Source organism: Larus michahellis, chromosome 5 (genome assembly GCF_964199755.1).
Source record: "Larus michahellis chromosome 5, bLarMic1.1, whole genome shotgun sequence".
Taxonomy (NCBI): Eukaryota; Metazoa; Chordata; class Aves; order Charadriiformes; family Laridae; genus Larus; species Larus michahellis.
The window spans coordinates 48371818-48393142 of NC_133900.1; the positions used below are offsets into that span (position 1 = coordinate 48371818).

Here is a 21325-nt window from a genome sequence, read left to right on the forward strand (position 1 = left end):
GCATGGCTCTCCATTATAGGGTCGCTTCCTCTTGCAGCTCACCTCTGGGAGGCACCCTCGGATATTAATTGCTCTGGTGGGCTAAATTGTGATGAGTCAACCTAACAGTCAACAGTGACAGCCTGGTGCTGCTGGTAAATCCAAGCACTGCTGACACCACCAACCTTTAGTGTGCATGAGTTGTTTTTGTTTGTTTTTTTTTTTTGGGGGGGGGGTTGTCTCTGGTAGCTGTCACTGCTGCACCCAGCGATCTTTTATTAGATGGTTTGATTGTGGCAGGTGCTCTAGAGGAAGCTGGGGAGGGGATGAAGAGGGGAATTGTTCAGTGCAGTGAGGAAGATGCTTTGCAAGCAGACATGTCTGATCCCTGAGCTTGTGTGTGGGTGTGTGTTTGCTTGGGAGTGCGCAGGCAGGAGGACGCTTCCTGCTCTATCCTTTCAATATGATGCTTTCTATTTTCACAGCCAGCGATTGTGAAAATTAGTTTTGGGGTTTCATTTACCAGAGTGACCGTGGCATGATTTGAGACCTCCTCACACCACTTCCCTTCATCAGGGATATATGCTCCTTGCATATAATCCTTGATTTGACACTTCAGTGCCTACTGAGTTGCAAAGCTATAAAGTTGTGTTTTCTGCCTGGACTGGGACTGGCATGCCGGGGTGGTTGCACTGCGATGGAGAGTTTAAGTAGATCCATGGAGCAAAGCTGTATGACTAGTGCACCATGGGATAGCCTAGGAAATGTCAGAGGGGTAGCGTCGCATCCTCCAAAAATCAGAGAAATGGGATACTTCCCAGGGGTGTTAGAGATGCTTAGTTTTGGTAATCTGGACCTCTTAGTCCTAAAACTGGGAATTTTGGGAAATGAAACCTTGTGGGAGGCCAAGAGGTGGTAAAAATTGTTCAGGTATACTACTTCTAGTAGGAGGGCAGGGGAGACAAGTGATGTGTCTATGCAATTCTGTTAAAAGTGCTCTTCACTAACAGAAACACCCTCTTTAAGGATCGCTAGAGGACTTGGCCGTGTCTACAGATAAGGAGGGTAAAGCTTGCGTCCTGCAGGTCTGAGTCTCTTGGCTAAAGCAGCAATTTGCCATTGGATTGGGCTGCTTAAGCGCATCCTCTCAGTGTGTGCTCTGGCCAATGCTTTATCGTCTTCTAAAAGCTTACCAAGGTGAAAGGTTTTGGAGTATATTTAAATCTTCCTGGGTCACGGCTGTCTTCTGGACTGTTTTTTCAGACCTCAAAAGTCGATTTCTTGTCAGTGTTTGCACACAGTTGGTGTTTTAGTCAACCCATTTAGGTAAAATTCTCCAACAAAAAAAGTCCCTGCTTTATTACAAAGTGGTGCCAGTGCCTGTTGGTATAGCCGTACTGCTTACCTGCATTAAACCTCTAGGCATGCCATATGGGGATGAGCCCCTCGTCCATCCTTCAGTGTTGGCTGTGTTTTTCAAAGGCTTGATAGCTTTGTGAGGAGGAGGATAACCTGAGAAGGGGGGTGGGGGGGTGGGGGCCAGCAGTGCAGAAGGGAAATGTAGGCAGAAGGGGGGTCTGCCCTTCCCATGGGTACTGGCTGGAGCGTGCCCTTAGGCTTTCACCATGATGACTGGTACGTTGCTAGCTCTTTACTCTTCAAATACTGTCATAGAAAGCAGTATTAGGAAGGTATTTACACATGTATGATGGGCATGTGGATGTAATTGGGGTGAGGAGGAACACAGCTGGTCCTTTGTGGAGCTGGGTAGCTTTTCATGGGGCTGTGCTTAGCCCTTCCCTGCAGCTGTGCAACTAAGATGAATAAAGGATAAGTTGAGGAGGGATAGGGCTCTAGTATGTGGATGGATGTGTGTCTGCACTGAGAAAGCACATGTGGTGCTTGCAGGGGGGAGAGAGGCTCTAAAGCTGTAGTGAAGAAGAGTCCTTTGGTTGATCTTGACCCTATGTCTTAAAGATAAAGCTTCTTGGAACATAACAGTGCTGATATTTCCCATTTAATGACTTAAAAAAGGTCTTTTTACCCCTCTTGAGTTTTTTTCTATTATGTTTTCTTATGCCTTTATCAATACAAACTGGTGCTTTCTGGGGAAAGGTCTACATTTGGCCTTGGCACAGGCAACAGTGCTCATACACTCTATTTACCGGGCATTTTCCTGCCTAAGTATTAACAAGCACGCCTTACTCCTCTTACACTTCCTTGAATTACAGTGATTGGTTTTGAAACCCTGACTTGTGTGGTTTGTTTTTTTTGTCACACCTCTCTAGGTGTAGAGGAAAAACAAGTAAAAACCCAAGCTCTTGTCCTGTATGTCAACTGTTACTGCCTAAAACAGCAGCTTGGGGCATGCTTCTCATCTTTCACTGTGCCAGTATGGGCTGTGCTTTTACCAGCATTTTCCAGTTGAAGTATGCAGGGCTCTAGTAAGGGACCAGCTGCTTAAGGTGTAGATAGAAATGAGAAGTGGTAAATTAAGGCAAAATAGCTTTTTGCATGCTGCTGTCCATTCATTCTTGCTGACTTGGGTGGTTTTAAATAATGTGCAGCAAATGTCTCCACGAGGAGACCTTGCTGCTCAGTTCTTTCCTGAAAACGGCCAAAAATCTCATGTTTTAAGAGCACAAGTGATGCCCTGTGGAAGGATCCTGCAATACTGATATATTTGGAACTGATCAGCTAGTCAGCGTTTTCAGATTTGCTGTTGAGATCTTTCCCTATTCTTATGTGGTGATGCAGTTGTGTTACGAAAGGAGTTTGAGGCTTCCTCATCCTCCTGCTGTTGAGCTCTTGATGCATACAGAGACTTCTAAACTCAATTGCAGGCTCCTTTCAGCAGTCAATGCTCCACATAATTAAAAAAAAAAGTTCTCTCCTACGGGTTTCTCTTGGGGTATTATTCCTTGTGTGTTTTTTGGGATTTCCCCCCCCCCCTTAAGTCTGTCTGGTTTTCTGCTGACTTTAGGTGGAGGAGGGGAGCAGCATTGTTTGATTATTAGGTATCTGAAGCACATGAATTGTGGCTTTCCCACTGTCCCAAATTGTATGAACCTGTGTGCAGCTCCCTGGTCACTTCTGCTGCTGCAGAATCCCTTGTCCTGTGATGTTAATTCATGGTGGGGTGGAGAGAACAAAGAATAAGAGCGAGCTCAGAATTTAATGCTAAATACCAGCTCTGATAGAGCCTTGGATAGGGTAGCCTTGTCATCTTTCCCCAGTTCTAAATCTTAGATAAGACAATACACTTGTTCAAGCTGGACTTGGCCCTGGATCTGTTTGAGATAGTGTGACCGACTGCAATGTTCCCCATCATGCAGGGAAGCTGGTGCCCAACTATTTCACAGTAGTGATGGACACTTTTAGCAAACTCCTGAAAGTCAGCTTGAAGTGGCCAAAACCTTGCTTCAAAACTAAAGCCCTAAATGTCTTCTGGAAAGTAGATTTATTTTTTTTTCAGATAACTAGGCAGTTCATTCTGTCATGCTGAGAATTGGTAATTCTTCATGGGAGGAAACTGGGAAAGTCTAAAAGCTTTTACAGTTGAACAGGTGACTTTTGTTCTAAGCTCTTGCTCAGAGGCTCAAGTATCTTGCTTTATTAACCTTAGGGCAAGATGTTGCATTTACTGATGAGTTTCAGAAACGTCTTTGGTTTCAGCAAAGCAGTGTTGAAGAAAGTGGTGGAAATTTGGGGTATTGGAGTACGCCCTTAGTAAGAGATGATGAAGGTACCCAATGTTTTCCCATCAGTACTTATGGGGTAACAAAATGCTCCAGATGTACAGGCTGCCTATGTTCAGAGACAACGCAAGAGCAGTACCTTTCCAATAACTCTTTCAAAATGGTGTTGTCTCAAAGTAAACTCCAATTAAATATTAAGACACTAGAAGTTGGAAAGATTTACTGGAGGGGAGTCATAAAAGCCGAAGTCTGTAAGTACTGCTTGTAGAAAACCTGTTAGAGAGCTACGTTTTGCTTCAGTATAAGGCTTGTGCTGTGGAGGGCTGTTTACTAGGAAGATGCCAGCAGCAGAACATTGTAATTGAGTTACTGAAGTATCCAGAGAATGTGTTTTTATTTGTAATCCGCTAATATTGCAAGGCTCAAGAGAACTTATTACTAACCTTAAAACAAGAGAGTTAAAATGGGTTATTAGATCTGAGACACATTTCCCACAGGAATTTAATAATGGAGGATGGCATGGTAGGGTTTTGTCTGTTTTTGTTGTTAAATGCAAATGTAAAAATGGTAAGAATGTAAGAAATCAGGAAGTGTACCCACTTCTGCTCTGATACTTCCCACTGCAGATCATTTGATTCGTCCTTGTCCTAAGACCAAGCACCTCAAACTACAGCGAACTTGGTTGTCCTACCAGTTAAGCAGTAAACTTCATATACCTCCCCCTTGGTGGCTCTTGGAGTCACTGCAATAGCTTCAAGTCAAATGGCAGTGACTTCTGAAATCTTAATCTGTATGCCTGAGTCTACTAAAATAGGCTTTGTTTTCCATTCTGCAGCACTTCGGTGCTTCAGCTCTTCACTCTTACCTTTGAATTCAATGCTCATAAAGTGATGAGAAACTAGTCAGAATCTTTTCTTTGAAAAAGCAACTAGGTGGTGACACTTTTAATGCCTGTCCAATTTAGTCTCATCTAATAGACCTCCCTGTAGGGAATAAGGTGGGGTGGCAGTAGAAACTTATTTACTGGAGTAAATTAACTCTTAGAAATGAAGAGGAATGCTTAAATTGTCAAAAGAGCTATACCACATGCTTTTTGGCAGATAACAGAAGATGGTATCCTGTTCTGCCTTTTTGGGTTGGGAGAGCAATTTGGAGAGTCTGGTTGTCCTTGTAGGTGTTGGATGAGAAAGCAGACTCTGGAGAGAGAGGACACAGGCCTCTCTGAGAGATACTAGAGGTACAAGAGTGAATTTGCTGTGTTGTGTATCTTAGCTCCTCAGGGTATTGCTTTACATCTTTGTCTCTAGAAGCCTGACCTTATGTCCTGCTGATACTGCTTTGGTTGCATTTTTTTTTAATTGCTGAAATCTGAAAGAGAAAACCTGGGGGAAAGGAACTAGCAACATGCGTTTGGTGGATCTGAGGGAAGTGGTGTGCTGCTGTGGAGAGGGGAAACTCCCACCCCGTGGTAAAAGTGCGCTCCAGACAGTAGTCTTTTCCTCTAGCCTGTGAAGGCTGGTGCAGGGGCTGATTTATACTTCATGGAAACACTTCTGCAACTTCAGGCAAACCCTGGAGCCTTGTAATGTTGAACTCTAATGTACCTGGAAACTCACATGCCTGCCCAGGCTTCCCTAAGCTGCACAATTGCATTGATTACTGCAGTGTTTTATAACTGTGCCCCTTGGTTAAGCTCTTTTTTTCAAGAGTGGAGATGTGAGAGTGGAGAGTGAGACGGGGAGAGGAAATACACGTTGGTGTGTGTGCGTCAGGCTATGGGTATATACCATGTTGGTACAGAAAAGAGGACTCTGCCTTGCTGTCAGTTCTGCACAACTCAAACCCATTGCTCCTGTCTTCAGCAAAACATGACTAAGGAGCTGAGACCTTGGATATTAATATCCCATAAGCTGCGTGGAGGGAGAGGCATGTGGAGCCTGCTGGTTTGTTTGCCTTGCTGACTGCTGCTGAGTATGCACTTAAGCACAGTGTAGCTAGCCTTGTCCTTAGCTAGCATCCCATAAACATAAGCTATACTTGCTTGTAATAAAATGATTGAAGAACTATGGGAAGAAGGGGGCTGGTGTGTAAGGAGAAAAGATATTAATTGCCCTCTCACCCAAATCAGTCTCCTTTGTTCTGCTCAGTTAAAGTTAGATGGATGCTGCTTTCTTGAGATTCGCAAGAGATGCAGATGATGTAGCCCCAATTTACCCTTCCTACCTCCACTTCTGCTAATGTCTTGACCTTTAAGCTAGTCCCATAGCTCCCTGTGTGTGTCTGGACTTGTGCAAACACCCCCATCACCTTTTACCTCATGGGCATGTTACACACCGTGCCTGATGTTAATGTGTGTAGCCCCTTCCGTGGGGGTTGTAACAACTTTTCAAAAGCCTCCAACAAAACTGTTTTGAAGTCTGAATCCCATTGGTGCTATGGGACAGTATTACGTAGGGAGAAGACAAATTACCAGGGCTGGCCTTCAGCCAGGACATAGTAGGGTGAACGCCTGACTCTTTTTTTTTTTTTTTTTTTTTCCCAAACGTGCCATTGCATCTTTAATTACAAGGTTAAGACCTCTGTTTTATGACTCATCTGAAAAAACAGCACCTCCAACATAATTGCCTGAGCATGTTGCCTAGGGGACTATCGCTCATTAGTGACTCAGAGGAATGAGTGCCACCTAATGAAATGGCACTACCTGTTGTAATACCCCAGCCTTGCCCTTTTCATGCCTAGTCCAAGCAGCAACCAAAGCAGAGTCTTCCGTAAAGGTGCAATGTCAACCCACAGAATGCTGCAGTTAGAAGGCATTTCTAATAAAGAAAGCAACCAACTCTGAATTCCTGTTCATTAGGCATTATCAACCCATAGAAATAGGTGTGTTCAGTTAAAGAAAAAGCAAACAGTGTCTCATTTTTGCCTAGTGAAGGATGAACAAGTTGCTTCAGGCTCCCTTAGAAGCCATAATAGAAATGAGAAATTGATATACCATCCTGCTGGGAATGTCAGTTCCTTGGGTAATCTGTCTGCCTAGGTGTATTTTGTTTGTTTCTCTGAAATACGTAAATGCAATCATTACACAATAAGAGCCTCTTTAAAAAACTTTCCTTTGATCATTAGCATGCTAATCAGTCTGGATGGATCTTCTCCTTCCCTTCCAGGTGGAGGGAAACAATTGACTCGTGTAATGGGTGCCCCTTGGCCACGGTTCGGTTCATTTGTTCCTCCAACCCATTGTTCTGGGATGAACTTTAGAACATTGTGTTTCTCTCTTGGACCAGACACTTGAATTGCCCTCGGGTTTGTGTGGTTTTTCTTTTAATGGTCATCAGGGTGTCCCTCCAGGAACCTGTGCAGCCAGATGCTATCTGCTGTGAAAGGTCTGATCCACGTGGGGCTGTGATAAGTGTTAGGGCTGGAAGGTGCTGCCGTCAGTGTTGTGACTTGTATCCGTCTCGTGCACAAAGGCTCCCAATGGACTAGGATGAATTATGATGCTTGAGAATGTGGCACACTGTACAGTGTCGGGGGGAAGTATGTAACCTGTAAGTCAAAAGTTATGGGGTAGAGAAAGTGTCTTTGGGAAACGGTCTCATACCTCAAACGAAAAGCAGGAAGCCTAATCTGTAGAACAATAAAGCAGGCAAAACCTCTTTCCTTGTTGGCCCAAATTCCTCTCAGGCTTGCGTAGGTAATGTTTGATTAGCCTAATGAAGTGGGGAAAGACAGAGCAAATCTATTCCTCTTTCTGATTGCGTTTTGGCTGGGAAGAAGCACATAAAGAGGCAGCATCTAGTAGCGGATTTCTGAGGGACTGCTTTGGTGATTCTTGCTCAAGGCTTGAAATAAAGAGCTCTGTTAGCTCACTGTAAAATAGGACATGCACCTGTACAGAAAAGCTGGTGCTTCCAGCCCACGCAGTCTGAACTGTCAAATACTGTTAGTATTAAAAACAGCCAGGCTGGGCTTGGGTACCAGACTTTGATCACACCTGAAAGCAGGTGCTCCTATGATGTTTGAACATCTCTGCATGGTAAATACTCAATTTGCCAGCAGTTAATTGCAGAACTGACTCACTAACAAATAAAATATGTTCCATAATGATTCATGGTGATTTGGTCTTGGTGCTGCTGTGTTTGTGGGTTCGCTCTTGGTCAGCATCGTTTCCCATTTGTGGCTTCCTCATGAGCCCCTGCTGGCGCAGATGGTGTTTGCTGCAGGACCCCTGCTCAGGAAGCAGGCCAAGGAAGGCTTTGGTGTTCTGGTGCTTATCTTCAAGTGCCAAGCACTGTTTTGGGATATCCTAATGATTAGGAGTAGCAGAATAGGATGTGAAATCCCATTCTCATCTAAACTGAGTTGTTTTCTTCTAAAATAAAGTGGTTCTTTTTATCTGAGTGTGAGATACAACCTGGACTTCATTATGGTTTGTATTTTGTTATAAAAGCCTCATAGATGCTTAGCTCTTACTATTTTGGATGCACTTGTTCAGGTTTGATAGGTTACTGAGATGATCGGGCTTGTCTCAATCCTTTAGTCTTGCTGTTTTGTGGTCCTGGCTCAGGATGTCTGAGACTGCTTAACTCTCTTCAAGCTGTGACTGTATAGGACATTCTGGTAAATGCTAAAGTCAATAAACAAAAGGTTAAAATTGCCACATTCAGGAAGATCTGATGCCTGCAGTATTCCTGGTCTGACTTTCTGCTGTAATCCAGGTTTGCAGTAAGGTGAAAGCATTCAGTGTCTTGATTCTTATGTTTCCTTTTTTTCCTGTCTTTCTAGAGTCCCCACCAGCAGCGATGTCAAGAAATGGATACTTCTTTGAAGAGAGTGGCAAGTATTATTTGACCTCTTTGTGCATAGTATCGTCTTATTGGAGGGAGAGCTGCACTACAGGGTTAGCTGAGAACTTGAAACAAGTGATAGAAAACCCATTTAGCTTAAGCAGCATGCAGAGACAGTCTTACACAGTAATTGTGTAATCTTGCACTGGAAGCAGACTCTGCGTTTTTAAATCCTGTAGATGTTCTAGATATTCAAAGCAGTAAATAATTATCTTCACGTTGTCATCAGTGACTATTCTGGGTGGCTCCTTGTTTTTCAAGTTCTTTCACGATGTCTTCCTGTAATACAGGCTGGCAGGTGTATTTGCTTGTCTTTCTGGAGTGGAGATGATGTGTAGGTGTCAAATCCCTGCAGAGACATCCTGCCAAAGACCATCAGGCAAATGTTAGATGGTTCTGGTAAATGCATCTTTTAGTCCAAAGTGCTCCCTAAGATTTTTTCTTTGAAGCAAGATTAAGTTGTGGCATTTGGAAACCTGTATCATCTGCCTCAAAGGCGGCAGAGCTCTCAGAGATATCATACTTGTAAAAGGCCAAAGTATTGTACAGCCAAACTTGAAGTGCAGTGAGGTCCCAGGTTCTCTACTGGTTTTGGAGAAATAGCATATACGGGGCTTGTTAGGAAGAGATTATCTTGAGAGTTCAACTTAAGAGCAGCCTTTTCAGGATGTAGTCTCTAAGGGCCTAGGACTTGTTGTTCTGGAGAAGGTGCAATGCTTGGAGTATTCATGACTTCCAAATTGTGAGAGCAGAAGACTAAAATGCTCTATTATTTAGGCCTGTAGATGCTTGTAGCTGTCACAAGGATGATCTTGCATCTTCCAGGGGTCCAGGTCTTACGTTAACATCTGGGAATGGGAAGCTGAATGTCTACCAGACATCAGCCGCAGTAGATCCAACATTGCTATTGACAGCACTTCCTTTGGCACTGGCTCGCTTGCCTTCTCTGAAAGCGTTATAGAGCCGATTTCTAGGAGTAAAAGGATGAAACTGGAAGCAAGTACTCTCATCTCTAGTAAGAAGTCTTTTCTGAAGGCTGGATTGAGTTGCAGAAGGGCAGAAATTATGCCTAATGTCAGGGAGGTTTTATTTCTTTGGTATTTGCATGTTTTCCAAGGTCATGTGAGTCATGAGGTCTGGGTAGCCCTGCTCCTACCTTCCCTGGCTGGCTTGTGGCCCCTTGGGATGTGGTTGGTGCTTTCTTAAGGACTGGGGTGATCCAGGTTGGGACCTGGAGAGATGACTAAGCCTCCAACTTCTGGCTGACAGGAGTGTTAAGGGCTTGGTGAGAAATGCTGCTGTATGATTTGGAGGAAGGACAAAGGCGGCTGTTGTCTAGTGCCACTTCATCCCAAGCCCTCCTGCCACAAGGAGCACAAGCACAGCTGTGTGTCCTAGCATCTTATGTGGAAAGGGTCTACATGCCCCCTTCCAGGACTCAATGGCTTGTCTTCCTCAAACTGTCCAAACAGAACAACAAAAAAAGCAGATATCTGGATGATTTTAGAGCACATGTTTGTAGTTGTGGAATTTCCTGTGCAAAGCTCTCCTATGAGATATGCTTTTTTGTCAACTTGGTGCCATGGCAGCGAGCACTTATTTCTGCCCTATTTGTGTTATTACTCAGCTTCCTCTTTTGTCTTAAGGAGATGGCACCTTAGAGCTACCATTAGGGACTTCATGTAACTGCGTATGCTTCTTTCTTGTTACGCTTCTGCATGGTGTTTGGGGGAAGGAGGGAAGGTTGCTTGCAAGCTTCTCTTCAACCTGCATGCGGTATTGAGGGCTGTATTAATTGTAACTGAGAATACAGTTGATTTCTTAGCTATTTCACGCTCAAATCTGCTGTCATTCTTGTTCCTTATTACAAACTGACCTTTTTAAAAAGTTCAGATGCTGTTGAGTGATGAGTCACCTTCTACTGCCTGATTTAACTGAGGGCTTGTGTGCTTCTGCACAGAATATATGGACAGCACATCTTGGGGGTTGCCAGATTCACATCCTTCTGTGAAGCGGTGCTTTGGCTCTCTGTACGGAAGTTTCATGCACTCGGATTCTTGAAGACTTACCCAAAAACTTAATCAGAGCTGGAGGAAGCTGTAGAGAAAGAAGTTACCTCTTCACATAGTTTCAAAACTACCTGTTTTGAAACGGAGCTGCGTAATCATTAAGCTGTTTCTTGGAACCACTTGTTCAGATCTCCCAGCTCGTTACAGAGGCCAAGAGATGCCCTTGCCCCACCTTTAAAATAAAAAAATAAAAATAAAAATTCTCCTAAGCTGTGTGTTGGGGGGGCAAAGGAAAAAATAAACCTTATCTGTTGGTTCCCTTAGCGCTTACATTTTTCCCTTTTCTCCGTAGAGAAACATCTTTTGATACCGTTGCTTTTTGCACAGTTGAGCTTTTTCCTTTATCTCCTCCTGAGATCTTGCATATACATATGGCTTACTGTATCCTTAGTAATTAGGATGTTTTTGTTTCTGACCACATCTGAGTCTCTGTTCAGAGACTGTGTCTGTCTCTGCCAGCTTTTTTCTTAGCCTTGTTGTGTTCTCAATAGCAGCTACAGCAATGCTAAAATTTAAAAGATGAGACTTCAGTTTTAGTTTAAACCATTGTAGTGAGGGTAATCTTGGCTGCAGCACCAGAACAGTGCTTTGTAAGACTCTCCTAGATATTTACTGTTCGTAAGAACTTAATGAAGTATTTAATAACTTGTTGTTCTGTTAATTGCTGAGGGAAGCCCAGGAAGGATTTTCTGGTGGATGAATGTTAATATACAAATATTCTGGAAACTCAGAGGGTTGTTACAGTCCCAACCATGTACTAACCTATTTGATAACTTTTTAACTGGCTAAAAATCTGGAAAGTTAATCGAAGGAACTCATTTCTTTAGCTATGAGTTCTAGCGTGCTCTGGTTTTCCCCTATTGCTGGAAGAACTTGACTGAAGACCACTTTTGTAGCCTTTAGTGCATTGCAGAAAGTAAATACATGCACTGTTGCTGGGGGAGGAGTTGGGGAGGGGGGGAATCTGTTTAGTAGCTTGTTCTGTAGAGGCAACATTAAGAGGAAAAATAAGGAAATAAATTTGCCTGCCTGGTTAGAAGTTCCTGATGGGGAGAGTGCAGTGGCAGCAGGTACGATGGCAGCTGTTAGCCATGTTCTGTTTTCAATCCATGTGTATTGTCAGTTTTAATAGTTGTCCTCTGACATATCTTGCCGATGAAAATCCATGTTTTTACTCATTCTTCTGAGTCTGTGGAACAACCAAATGAACAAAATCTGGCATGGCCCAGTAATATTTGCTGTCCCCCCTACCCGCCCCATGAGCCCAGCCCACTGTGTGTTTAAGTTACTTGAATCTACAGCAAGGTTGTTTTGTCAAATGAGTTTTCTTACTTCCAAATTTATGTGACTAATGAGATGATTGTGTAGACCCAATCTAAACCTGAAGATAATTGGAGTCCTGATGAAATGCAGCTCGGCAATCAATGTTCAGAATAACTACTCATCAAGCCCCACATTGTCTCTTGGCTGTCAGCCTCCTGCACCCTCCGTGGTGGTTTTGGGGGAGTATCCAGTGCCTGCTACATGTGGATTAGTTCTAAAGGCATTGGGGTTAGCTGCAAGTGATTGAACTCTGCCGATGTACGATGAGCTTTTTACTTGACCCGAGAACTTTCCCTGATAAAACACAAAACCGGAGGCTTTCTAATTCCTCTTACGAAATCCAAAGGAAGGAGTCCCGGTATAGTGCTGGGGATATTTGAATTGTTGCATTGTTTTAAAGCTGGCTCAACAGATATTGCAGCACAAATTTTTGTCTTCCAGAGCAAATCCCTCATTGCTTGGTCTCCTCTGACTTATTAATTGGTTTTGCTGGCACAATAAATTGCAGTTGTGTTGAAGGGCCCCAAGGCCCCAGCCTGGCTTGGGATGTTTGGATATATTTTATCTGCTTGTTTTTGTTTTTCAGTTTGCAGTTCAGTTTGGTATGTGTGCTGTGTTTTTTTTTTTTTTCTTTTTTTAAATTTGTCTTTATCTGTCTTGGAATTGTTTGCCGAACTAGGAGATTAATCTAAATGTCTTTGTGAAACAAATCCTTTCGCAATGGGTTTCCCCTGATGAGATGCCCAGTTTACCAGCAGGAGATGCACTACTGCTACCTATGGAGAGCCCAAGGGGGTGAATTGCAGGTCTCTTGCAGGTTTTTATTTCTGAGAAGTGTCTATCAGGAGGCCTATAATGAAACGAACACTCCTGATTTCTGTGGGTTCTGGTACAGAACTGAAATTCCACGTGCTGCTGTGTTTTGTTAAAAACAAAACAAAAAATAAAAACAAAGCCCCACTGAATTACTTGGATTATACACAACATTTCCTAGAAATCTGGCTGCAAAATACAATACTGGAATTAATTCAAAAGTGCCTGGGTGTTTGTTGTGTTGGTTTTTTTTGTAGCAGATCAGTTCTTTCAGTTCTGTTATGAATTATTGCTGAAGTGGCAGGGGAAACTTTATGTTTCCATCTGGCTCTTTATGACAAAAGACTGACTCGAAGTAGGGTTGAAAACATGTGACTGAAGTTACGGCTGGCCAATAGTGGAGGGATCTGTTACTTAAAGGATGCAGGTCTGGTCTTGGTGGCTCACCTGCTAGACACTTCCTATCTCTTTTTATGCAAGAAGAGGTTGTGGTTTAATTTGTTGTCTTGAAGCACTCTGAAAGCTTAGGTAATGCATTGATATCTCCATCGCAGGTGGTCATTACTCAAAAAGGCCTCAAACCCATATCTGATGGGCTCCCAATGACTGCTCAAGAGCCAAGAAGCATCACCTAACACTTCCCCAGCTCTTCTGCCCTGTAAGCTACCTGTGGAGGAGCTAGGATTGGAGGATGCTTCCCTAAACCCCATCTAGATGACCTATAGAAATCATTAGTCTACCTGTTCCAACCCATAACATTTGGCTTAATAAAGGAGGTTGTCAAACAAAAGCATGGGAATGTAAGCTCTTGTCAACTAGTTGTCAGCAGTAAACCCACAGCAGTCCAACAACAGTCTGTGGACAACCCCTCCTTCCCCAGTTGTCTTCTCCTGGGCTGGCATGAACCATGTCCACGTGGCTGCCTGCCACAGGATGGGTAGATCTGCTTAGGACAAAAACACTGAGCCTTGCCAGGGAATCTCTCAACTGTGAACGAAAGGAAAAGCTTAAAATTCTAGCAAGCATCCAGCTGTATGTAGAACTGCTTTATTTAATCAGCGTGGCTTAAATTTTTAATTTTGTGGGAGACAGCTTTGCAAAATGTGTCTTGATAGCAGCCTTCAGAGGGTATTGCTCTGTGGCTACAGCACTTTAGTTGTTCTTGTCTGTGAAATGGAATAATTTGTTGGGAAGGAAGGAATTCTTTTCCACTGCTTTTCAGACTCTTGTGATTCAAAACAATAAGTAATCCCCAAACTTTGAAGTTTAACCTCAGCGGGAACATGTAAAATTTAGGCAAATATTTACGTAAAAGATACTGCTCTACCAATACGATTGCCCTCTTTTTTTTTGTCTGAGAACAGAGAGCTATTTTGGTAAGTAGGTGATTATGCTGAAATCAGCATATGAGATGAGACCAGAAGCTTGCATTGGTTGAGCATGTGAGAGTGGCATGCTGTTTAAACTCTTTTTTTCTAAAATACTGTGCAGATTGGGGAACTGATAACACTTGTACAAAGTTCTTCCTAGTCTCTCCTGAATCCTTCAATTGTTTTATCCCTGCCAATATTAACTAACTGTAAGGTTATCTAACCTTTGGAGGCAACGTGAGTCCATGTTTTTGTGCAGAGTGTAAAGGTCAAAACGGAGGTGGAGACTCCATTATTAATTGAGTTTCCTTTTGCACCCAATGTTGGGGATTTGGGTATTTTCTCAGTGACGCAGTGAATCTGCAAGCCTGCAGTACTCGGGCAACAACGCAAGCACTCTGATAGCTTAAAGCTCAGGCTGATCACTTTAGCTCAGGTTAATTAAAAGTTCACGCCTTTCTTGAAAAATAGTGTCTGTTGTTGATTAGAGCAAGTTGAAGATCCACGGGTGGAAAAATCAGATAAAGCTGACTTTTTTAACTTAATGCCGGTATCATGACTAGTTTTTAGGCAGATACAGGGCTTAATTCTCTCTCTTGAGTTCCTTAATACTAAGTTACAGCTGAGCATTGGGATGCTCAAAGAACCAGACCTGATTTTAGGATAATGCCAATATCCCAGTTGATGCCCCCTTGCCTTTAAAAGCTATTGAATATACATTGTTGTTATTGCTCCTGTTGTCCTTTTGTACTTGACATATTATTTTTCTGAGAAAGTGGGTGCAAATAGCTCTTGGGTTTTTCAAAAACAAGAACCTGCCAACTGCTGCACTTGACTGACTGCAGCAGAGCTGGGAGGTTTATGGCTTGAAATGCTAAGAGTGGGGCCAACTGCTGGACTTCACTTCTGATCAGGATCAGTGGCAAAAATATCTAAAGCAGTGATGTTAGAAGGAAAGCCCTTCTTTCTCCCAGGGTGAAGTGTGTGAGGCTGCTGAATCTGGCAGGAGCACATTGCATACTGTTGCTCCCATGTTCTGGTGAGGTGGCCACAAATGCTGTTCTGCAAAACCAGTAAAAAGGACTGTCCTGCAGTTTTCTGCCTTGTGTGCCTAAAAACTCATTTGAGAAATCTGAGATGGCTTTTAGCATAACTTGCTGATAGCGTTGGATTGCCGGTCATATGAGCTCAAGAGAACTCTTCTAATCTAACTTCAGCTTTCTGGCTTTTTGAAGAGACATCGTGGGAGGGGGCAACTACCACTTCTGAAAAAGAGCAGATGCACCCCATGATTTGGGAAGCTGGGGCTTGGATTTGGCTGAGGGGAATAGGCATTGTTGTGCAAGCAGGTGCTATCAATGAGAACACTTTTCCAGACTTGTAGTGTAGACTACTGTGAAAGTTGAGGGTAAAATCAGTGGTTTCCAGAAAACTGCTTTGACTATTTGGAGTGTTAGTGTAGCATATGTGGTCCTTTAGAATAAAGGCAGTATTTTTTTGCAGAGACTTGGCAGAGGTTGATAACTTTTCACAAGCTTTGATCTTAGCTTTCCTATTTTGCCCTGTTAATCTTGCTATATGGATATGTACCTTATCTCATCCATGTGACTTTTGCTAAGACAGTAGCGGCAATATATCTGCCTAAACAAAAAATTGATGTAGCATGCATATGCCCACAACTGTGCAACATCTGGGTAATACCAAAAGGAAAAATGCCCACTCTCCCCCCAAAAACTCCTTAGATGCTTTGGCTTGCTGTGCTGAACTGAGTCCGCAGCAAAGTGCGCATAGATGCGTTTGCAATCCTAGTTAGTGTGCGTGCTTGCAGATGCAGGTGTTGATTAAAATAACACAATTGGCTTTGTCTCCCGTGAGGCACACCGAGAGGTTATGCTGGGGCTGTGTCTGGCATAAGTCTCATAACCTGGGATGTGAGATGATGTTGTTAGTAATATAGCTGCTTTTCTCCCAGGAAATTGAGTTTGATGATTAAGATTTTTGGCTTTCTTGGAGAAGTCTATAGCCCCTGGGCTGTGAGTGCTGCTCCCACGGAGCAATTAAGCTTTTCTAGGGAACATACATGATGTGGCTGAAGTTGTGCTTCTTGCTAACTACTACTCTGCTGATTTTATTACCCCAGCTGCAGCTGCCAGGTGCCACTAAGGCAGCAGAGGGAGAGGTAATGCCACCTCCGGTTGTTGCAGCTCAATTCACTGCGCTTTCTGACAGAGCCCTGGGCTCTTAAAACTCAGCTGAAAAGCAAAATAGCTGCAGGGCAAGCACCTTGTCAGAGTTGTGTGGGGGTTGATAGCAGCAGGACTGGGGAGGTGAAGTGGATCTGAGAAGGTGATGAGAGTAAGGAGAGAAGGATGGAGATGGATATTGAGATATTAAAGCAAGGTAGGCCTGGGCCAGGTATGAATTACAGGGGAAGGGGTGATACTCTAGAGGGGAATGGCTAGAGAAATTGCATTAATTATGTTTTTTTTTCTTCCCAGCACCTGCATAAAATGAGGGGATGGCTTATTTTCATGTGGCATAGGATGGGCTGAGGTACAGGAGGACTTAGGGTTAAGGCATTTGCTACTTATGGCTGCACAGGGTGAGAAGTTGATTTTGTTCCTGCAGTACTGAAGGATTGTGCCTGCCTTGTGCACTTTTCATGCTTTTTCATTGCTCTTTGCTATGAGTCCTGCAGGGTAGACTGAGAGGGAATCATCCTGACCACAAGCTTTAATGTGCAGGAGGGGCTGCTCTGATCTCCTCAGCCAACCTTAACTCAGTTCCTGACTCTGGCCACCTACTCAGCAAAATTGCTTTTCTTTAGTGTTTTAGACCATAATTCAGGCTGAAGTGGTGCTTCCTGTGCTCAGAGGTCTGACTCACCCTGTCATGTAGCTCATGGTGCTTCAGCAAATGCTGCCTTCATATATGAAGTGTTAGAGATGGGGGAGGCACCATTTTGGAGATTTTGCGCTCTTCCACAGCCAATTTGAGGCAGTAAGCAGAGGTGTCCAAGACCCCCACACACCTCCTTTCACCTCCCTGAAGCAATTGCTCATAGCACAGGCTATGAAGTGTTACTGAGACTCTGCTTCCATATGGAAATCTGATTGATATTTACACAAAGTGTGCTATGGCCACATCAGATCTTACTCTGAACTTATGCAAAACACCAATCAAACTTTCAGAGGAGCTGAATAACTTCTGCTGTTGCTTGTGGCATCTGCTGCCCTTCAAGCAGCAGGGTTGGTGCTCAGCGATCATCAGGCGATGGTGGGGGAAAACAGCTGCCAGGGCTGGAGGCAGCTATTGAGCCATGCTCAGAGGGAAGGGAAGGTGCATCTGCCATGCACATAGCTCATCTTCTTACCTCGAGGTGACCCTGCATTTGACAGGCAGAAGTTGCTCGTGTTTTAAAATGCCTGGCAGACTAATAGGCTGAAGGACTCAAAACAGGAGTGGTTTGAAGCCTTGGGGTGGTTTAGTGACAAAGCAGACACCTGCCCGGGAGTGCAGTTCCTGTACAGCCCAGGTTTGGGATTATTTGCAAGCTGAGTGTTTTGTCCGTCCCTTGCCCAAGGGACATGAGGCTCGGCTGCCTTTTGTTCTGCTCTTTCCTCCCCTAAAGACGGAGGAACAGAGGATGCTTTTCTTGCCAGAGTCCTCGCTGACCTCTGCCCAACCCTCTGATCTTACTCCACCCTTGCCCTTCTTCCAGCTCCCGTGCTTCTTCTCCCCTGTCTCCAGCCGTCTCCGTTTTCAGGGCTCACCACTGCTGTGCTCATCAAGCCAGTTTGAGTAGGCTTGGGAAGTGAATAAATAGTTTTCCCTGCTTGGCTTTTACCCATCTATGTCTTAATTGCATTAGGACAGTGGGGAAAACCTTAACGATGTTCTCTGAGCTGTGTGCTCAAACCGTCCTGCCCCTATGTGCCTCCTGTCCGCCCCACTGAGTGGGAAGGATGGAGAATCGTGGACCTGTTGTGACAACTTACTGGGGGCTGAAATGGAAAATTCAGGATCATCATTTTTAGCCTGTCTCAGGCTGATTTTGCTTTGCAGGGTGGCCCAAGGTGGCATTGAGTGGGTGGGTGCTCTGCTTTCAGGAGAGTTTATGCTGTCTGTTGTGCATATCAGAGAAACCAAACCCTTTGCTTGTGATTAAGATGCTTGCCTGGGGCTTTGTGGTACTTCTGAAACTACCAGGCAATGCTGCCTGGTTCTTGTTCGTCCCTCCAAGACACAGGCTGTCCCTCAGTCCTATCATATGTCAGCTGCTTTGTGGATGTTTTATACCTGGTCGTGCCCACAGTGTCATGATACTCATAGAATCATGGAATGGTTTAGGTTGGAAGGGATCTTAAAGATCGTCTAGTTACAAGCCCCCTGCCACCAGCAGGGACACCTCCCACTAGACCAGGTTGCTCAGAGCCCTGTCCAGCCTGGTCTTGAACGTTTCCAGGGATGGGGCATCCACAGCTTCCCTGGGCAACCTGTTTCAGTGTCTCACTCTGGGCATTATGTTTGTATGCTCTTTACCTTGCTTTCTGTCTGTTTTGGACAAGTTTCCATCATGCAGGGATGGAGACAGCTGCCTAAGCTCCACCAGCAGCAGAGGACAGCACCTTTGGTGTGTTTTGATGGCTGTCTGGCAGGCTGGTTGGGGACAGCAGCTTTTTGGAGCCTTCAAAGTAGTTCTGATAGGACCAATTCACATTTATTCCTGTCAAGCAGGTAGATGAAGGAGGCAGAGATTGGGAGAGGGGTGTTAATCTGAGTTTTTTGTTGGGTTTTCCATGCCTCAGATAAGCAGCTCAGAAGTTACCTGAAGGCTTGAACCCCTAGCACCCTCCAAGCCCTCCTGGGGAGATGCTGAGCACCCGTTGGCATGTTGCTCGCAGCAGGAAGCGCTGCAGCCCCTGTCCTGAGTTGCTGAGTTCCTGTTTGTGGCCTCCCTGCTTGTGGCTTGTTTTTTTTTGTGGCGGCTAGCTGTTGGCTTGAGATCCCTCTGAGACTGCATGTGCTGCTCTTAGCTGCTGCTGCTTCTACATTTGCTTATACGAGGCTGTAAAAAAAGCCATCAATATTTTAGTTTCCATTCAAGCCTCTGCCTTGAAGCTCACCCTTTTCATTTTGCCATAGTGCCTAAAGCAAGCTAATGAAATATATCCCTCCTGCTTCAAATTAGGCATAAAAGACTTGTCAGAAGACGGGTAGAAGCTGCTGAATAATCCTGGTAATGTAAAAATTGACATTCTATAATGTCCCTAATTCTCCTAATTAAACATGATACACGAATATGCCACAAGAGTCCTCCAGCTGCTTCATAATAAAATGTTGCAGTGAACCAGCTTGCTGTTGAATGAGGCTAGGTTAAACTCTAATTAGAAGCGTTGCGAAAGGCTAAGGAGTTGCCTGCTGTAATTAAGAAACTTGTCTCGCTTTCTCAGTGCTGCTGCCTCCTGTGACCTGCTCCTCTGCCCCTTGGGGAGCTGTGGGTCTGTCTGTCCATATCAGGTGTCTCCTTGGAAACATCTTTTTTTTTTTTCCTTTCCCCCCTCTTCAGTTTCAAATTGCTGAACCACAAGCGAGACGGCTGTGCTGCCGCTGACTTGAGCTGATGAACGCACACTGCGTTTGGGGTGGGCTGGGGCTGTGGCAGCTCTTGCTTCTGGGTTGCCGCTTGGTGGTTTTCTTATGGTTTCCAGTAAGAGTTTTCATCCTGGCTTTCTTTTGATCTGAGAGGAGCAAGGCGTGCCCCCTTGGGTCTGCCACTCGTTCCATGGGCTCGGTGAGCAGGCTGGTGGGCAAAGCCTGTGCTGTCGCCTGGCCAGGCTCCAGAGCGACCCTTTGGATGTACGCCTGAGGCCAACCCAAAACGTGCCAGAACCGATTGCTTCATAATTTTGAGCCCCTCACCAGGTGAGGGGATAAGAGAAGCCCCTGGCAAAGGCCCCAGGTGTTCCTGAGGCCTTGCTGCAGCTTTCGGCGGCCATGATGGGTGGGTATGCCCGCAGCCCGCTGGCCCCGGCCCCACAGCCCTGCTAACTGCCCTCCGCATGTCGTTGGCAGGGTACCTCAAGTGTGACACGGACGATGGCTGCGAGACCAAGGAGGAGACGGCGGGCGAGGAGCTCTTTGACGCGGTGAACTCCTCCATCGTCTCGGGGGACAGCATCCGCTTCTTCGTCAACGTCAACCTGGAGGTGCCGCCAAACGCCACCGGTGAGTGCTGCCCCCCAAAACGGAGCTGCAAGGCACTGTTGCTGCTCGCTGCGAAATCTTGGAGGGGTTTTTTATTGTATTTAGGAAAAACCTAATAAAAGTTTAGTTGCCGAGCAGTCCTTCAGCCATCTGTATGAAGCATTGCTGACTCCTTTTTCCTTCCCCTTGTAAACCAAGGCCTCAACTTTGGGGCCTGCAGCCTTGCTGTCCCTCTCGCTGCTGTTGCTGGATGAGAGTAGTTTTTAGGGAGAAATTGTGATTCTTGATGCATGTTAGTCCCTGTAAGACAACTTGAACGTGGCTCTGGGGCTTCCCAAGGTTTTTGGAATTATTTTTTTTGATCACTTCTTAATTGAAATGCTGGAGGTGAGTCGGAGCTGTAGATTGCTCGGGTCAGTTGCTGCTCTCTGCAGCAGCTGACAAGGGAAGAGTGTACAGGGACTTTTGGGGCTGGAGGTGTGCCTTTTGGGTTTAATCAGAGGCAAGCAACCCCTATACCTGCTGTGTTGAAGCAGCTAGGAAAAACGAGAAAATCAGCTCTATCTGCAGTGCAAGGAAGTGCTGTTGTGTGTCATGCTCTGTTTACGAATACGAACTACTCCCTCCAGGTGAGGGCCCAAGTGCCGAGAGCCCCCAGGTATGCTTTACTGGGATCTGTGCCTGCTACGAGGCAGCTTCGTGCGGGGGAGCAGGATGGCATTTGCTGGCTGTGGTGCCTGCAGTGCTGTGTGGGCCTGGGGGTGAACCCACCAGCGAAATGCACCCCTGGGGCTTCCAACCTCAGGCAGCCGCAGTGTCAGCTTTGAGTGGTGGCTTGGCTCGTTCGTATAGGCCAAGTGGCCACAGAGGAAGTGGTTGTGCAGTCATGTTGCAGATAGACGTGTCTGCTCAAAACTCCTCTCTGTGTACTCTCCCTGCCAAGCCAGCATCCTTTAGAAACTTTGTCCACCATGGGGACCGAGATGGAAGGGACTTTCAAACAGCCTAGTTAACACAAA

The 21325-nt window shown here is 45.0% G+C and overlaps 1 protein-coding gene across 5 annotated transcripts in view; it reads left to right on the forward strand.

Moving 5' to 3' along the window:
- SLC4A11 (solute carrier family 4 member 11) overlaps positions 1-21325 on the forward strand; it is a 141330-nt gene that overhangs the window by 54598 nt on the left and 65407 nt on the right. For 4 of the 5 annotated variants that reach the window (XM_074587202.1, XM_074587205.1, XM_074587201.1 and 1 more), the window contains exons 2-3: positions 8463-8513; positions 20175-20327. In XM_074587202.1, the coding sequence (XP_074443303.1) occupies positions 8463-8513; positions 20175-20327 (204 nt within the window). The remainder of the gene's footprint in view (positions 1-8462; positions 8514-20174; positions 20328-21325) is intronic. The other variant, XM_074587203.1, reaches the window with a different exon arrangement.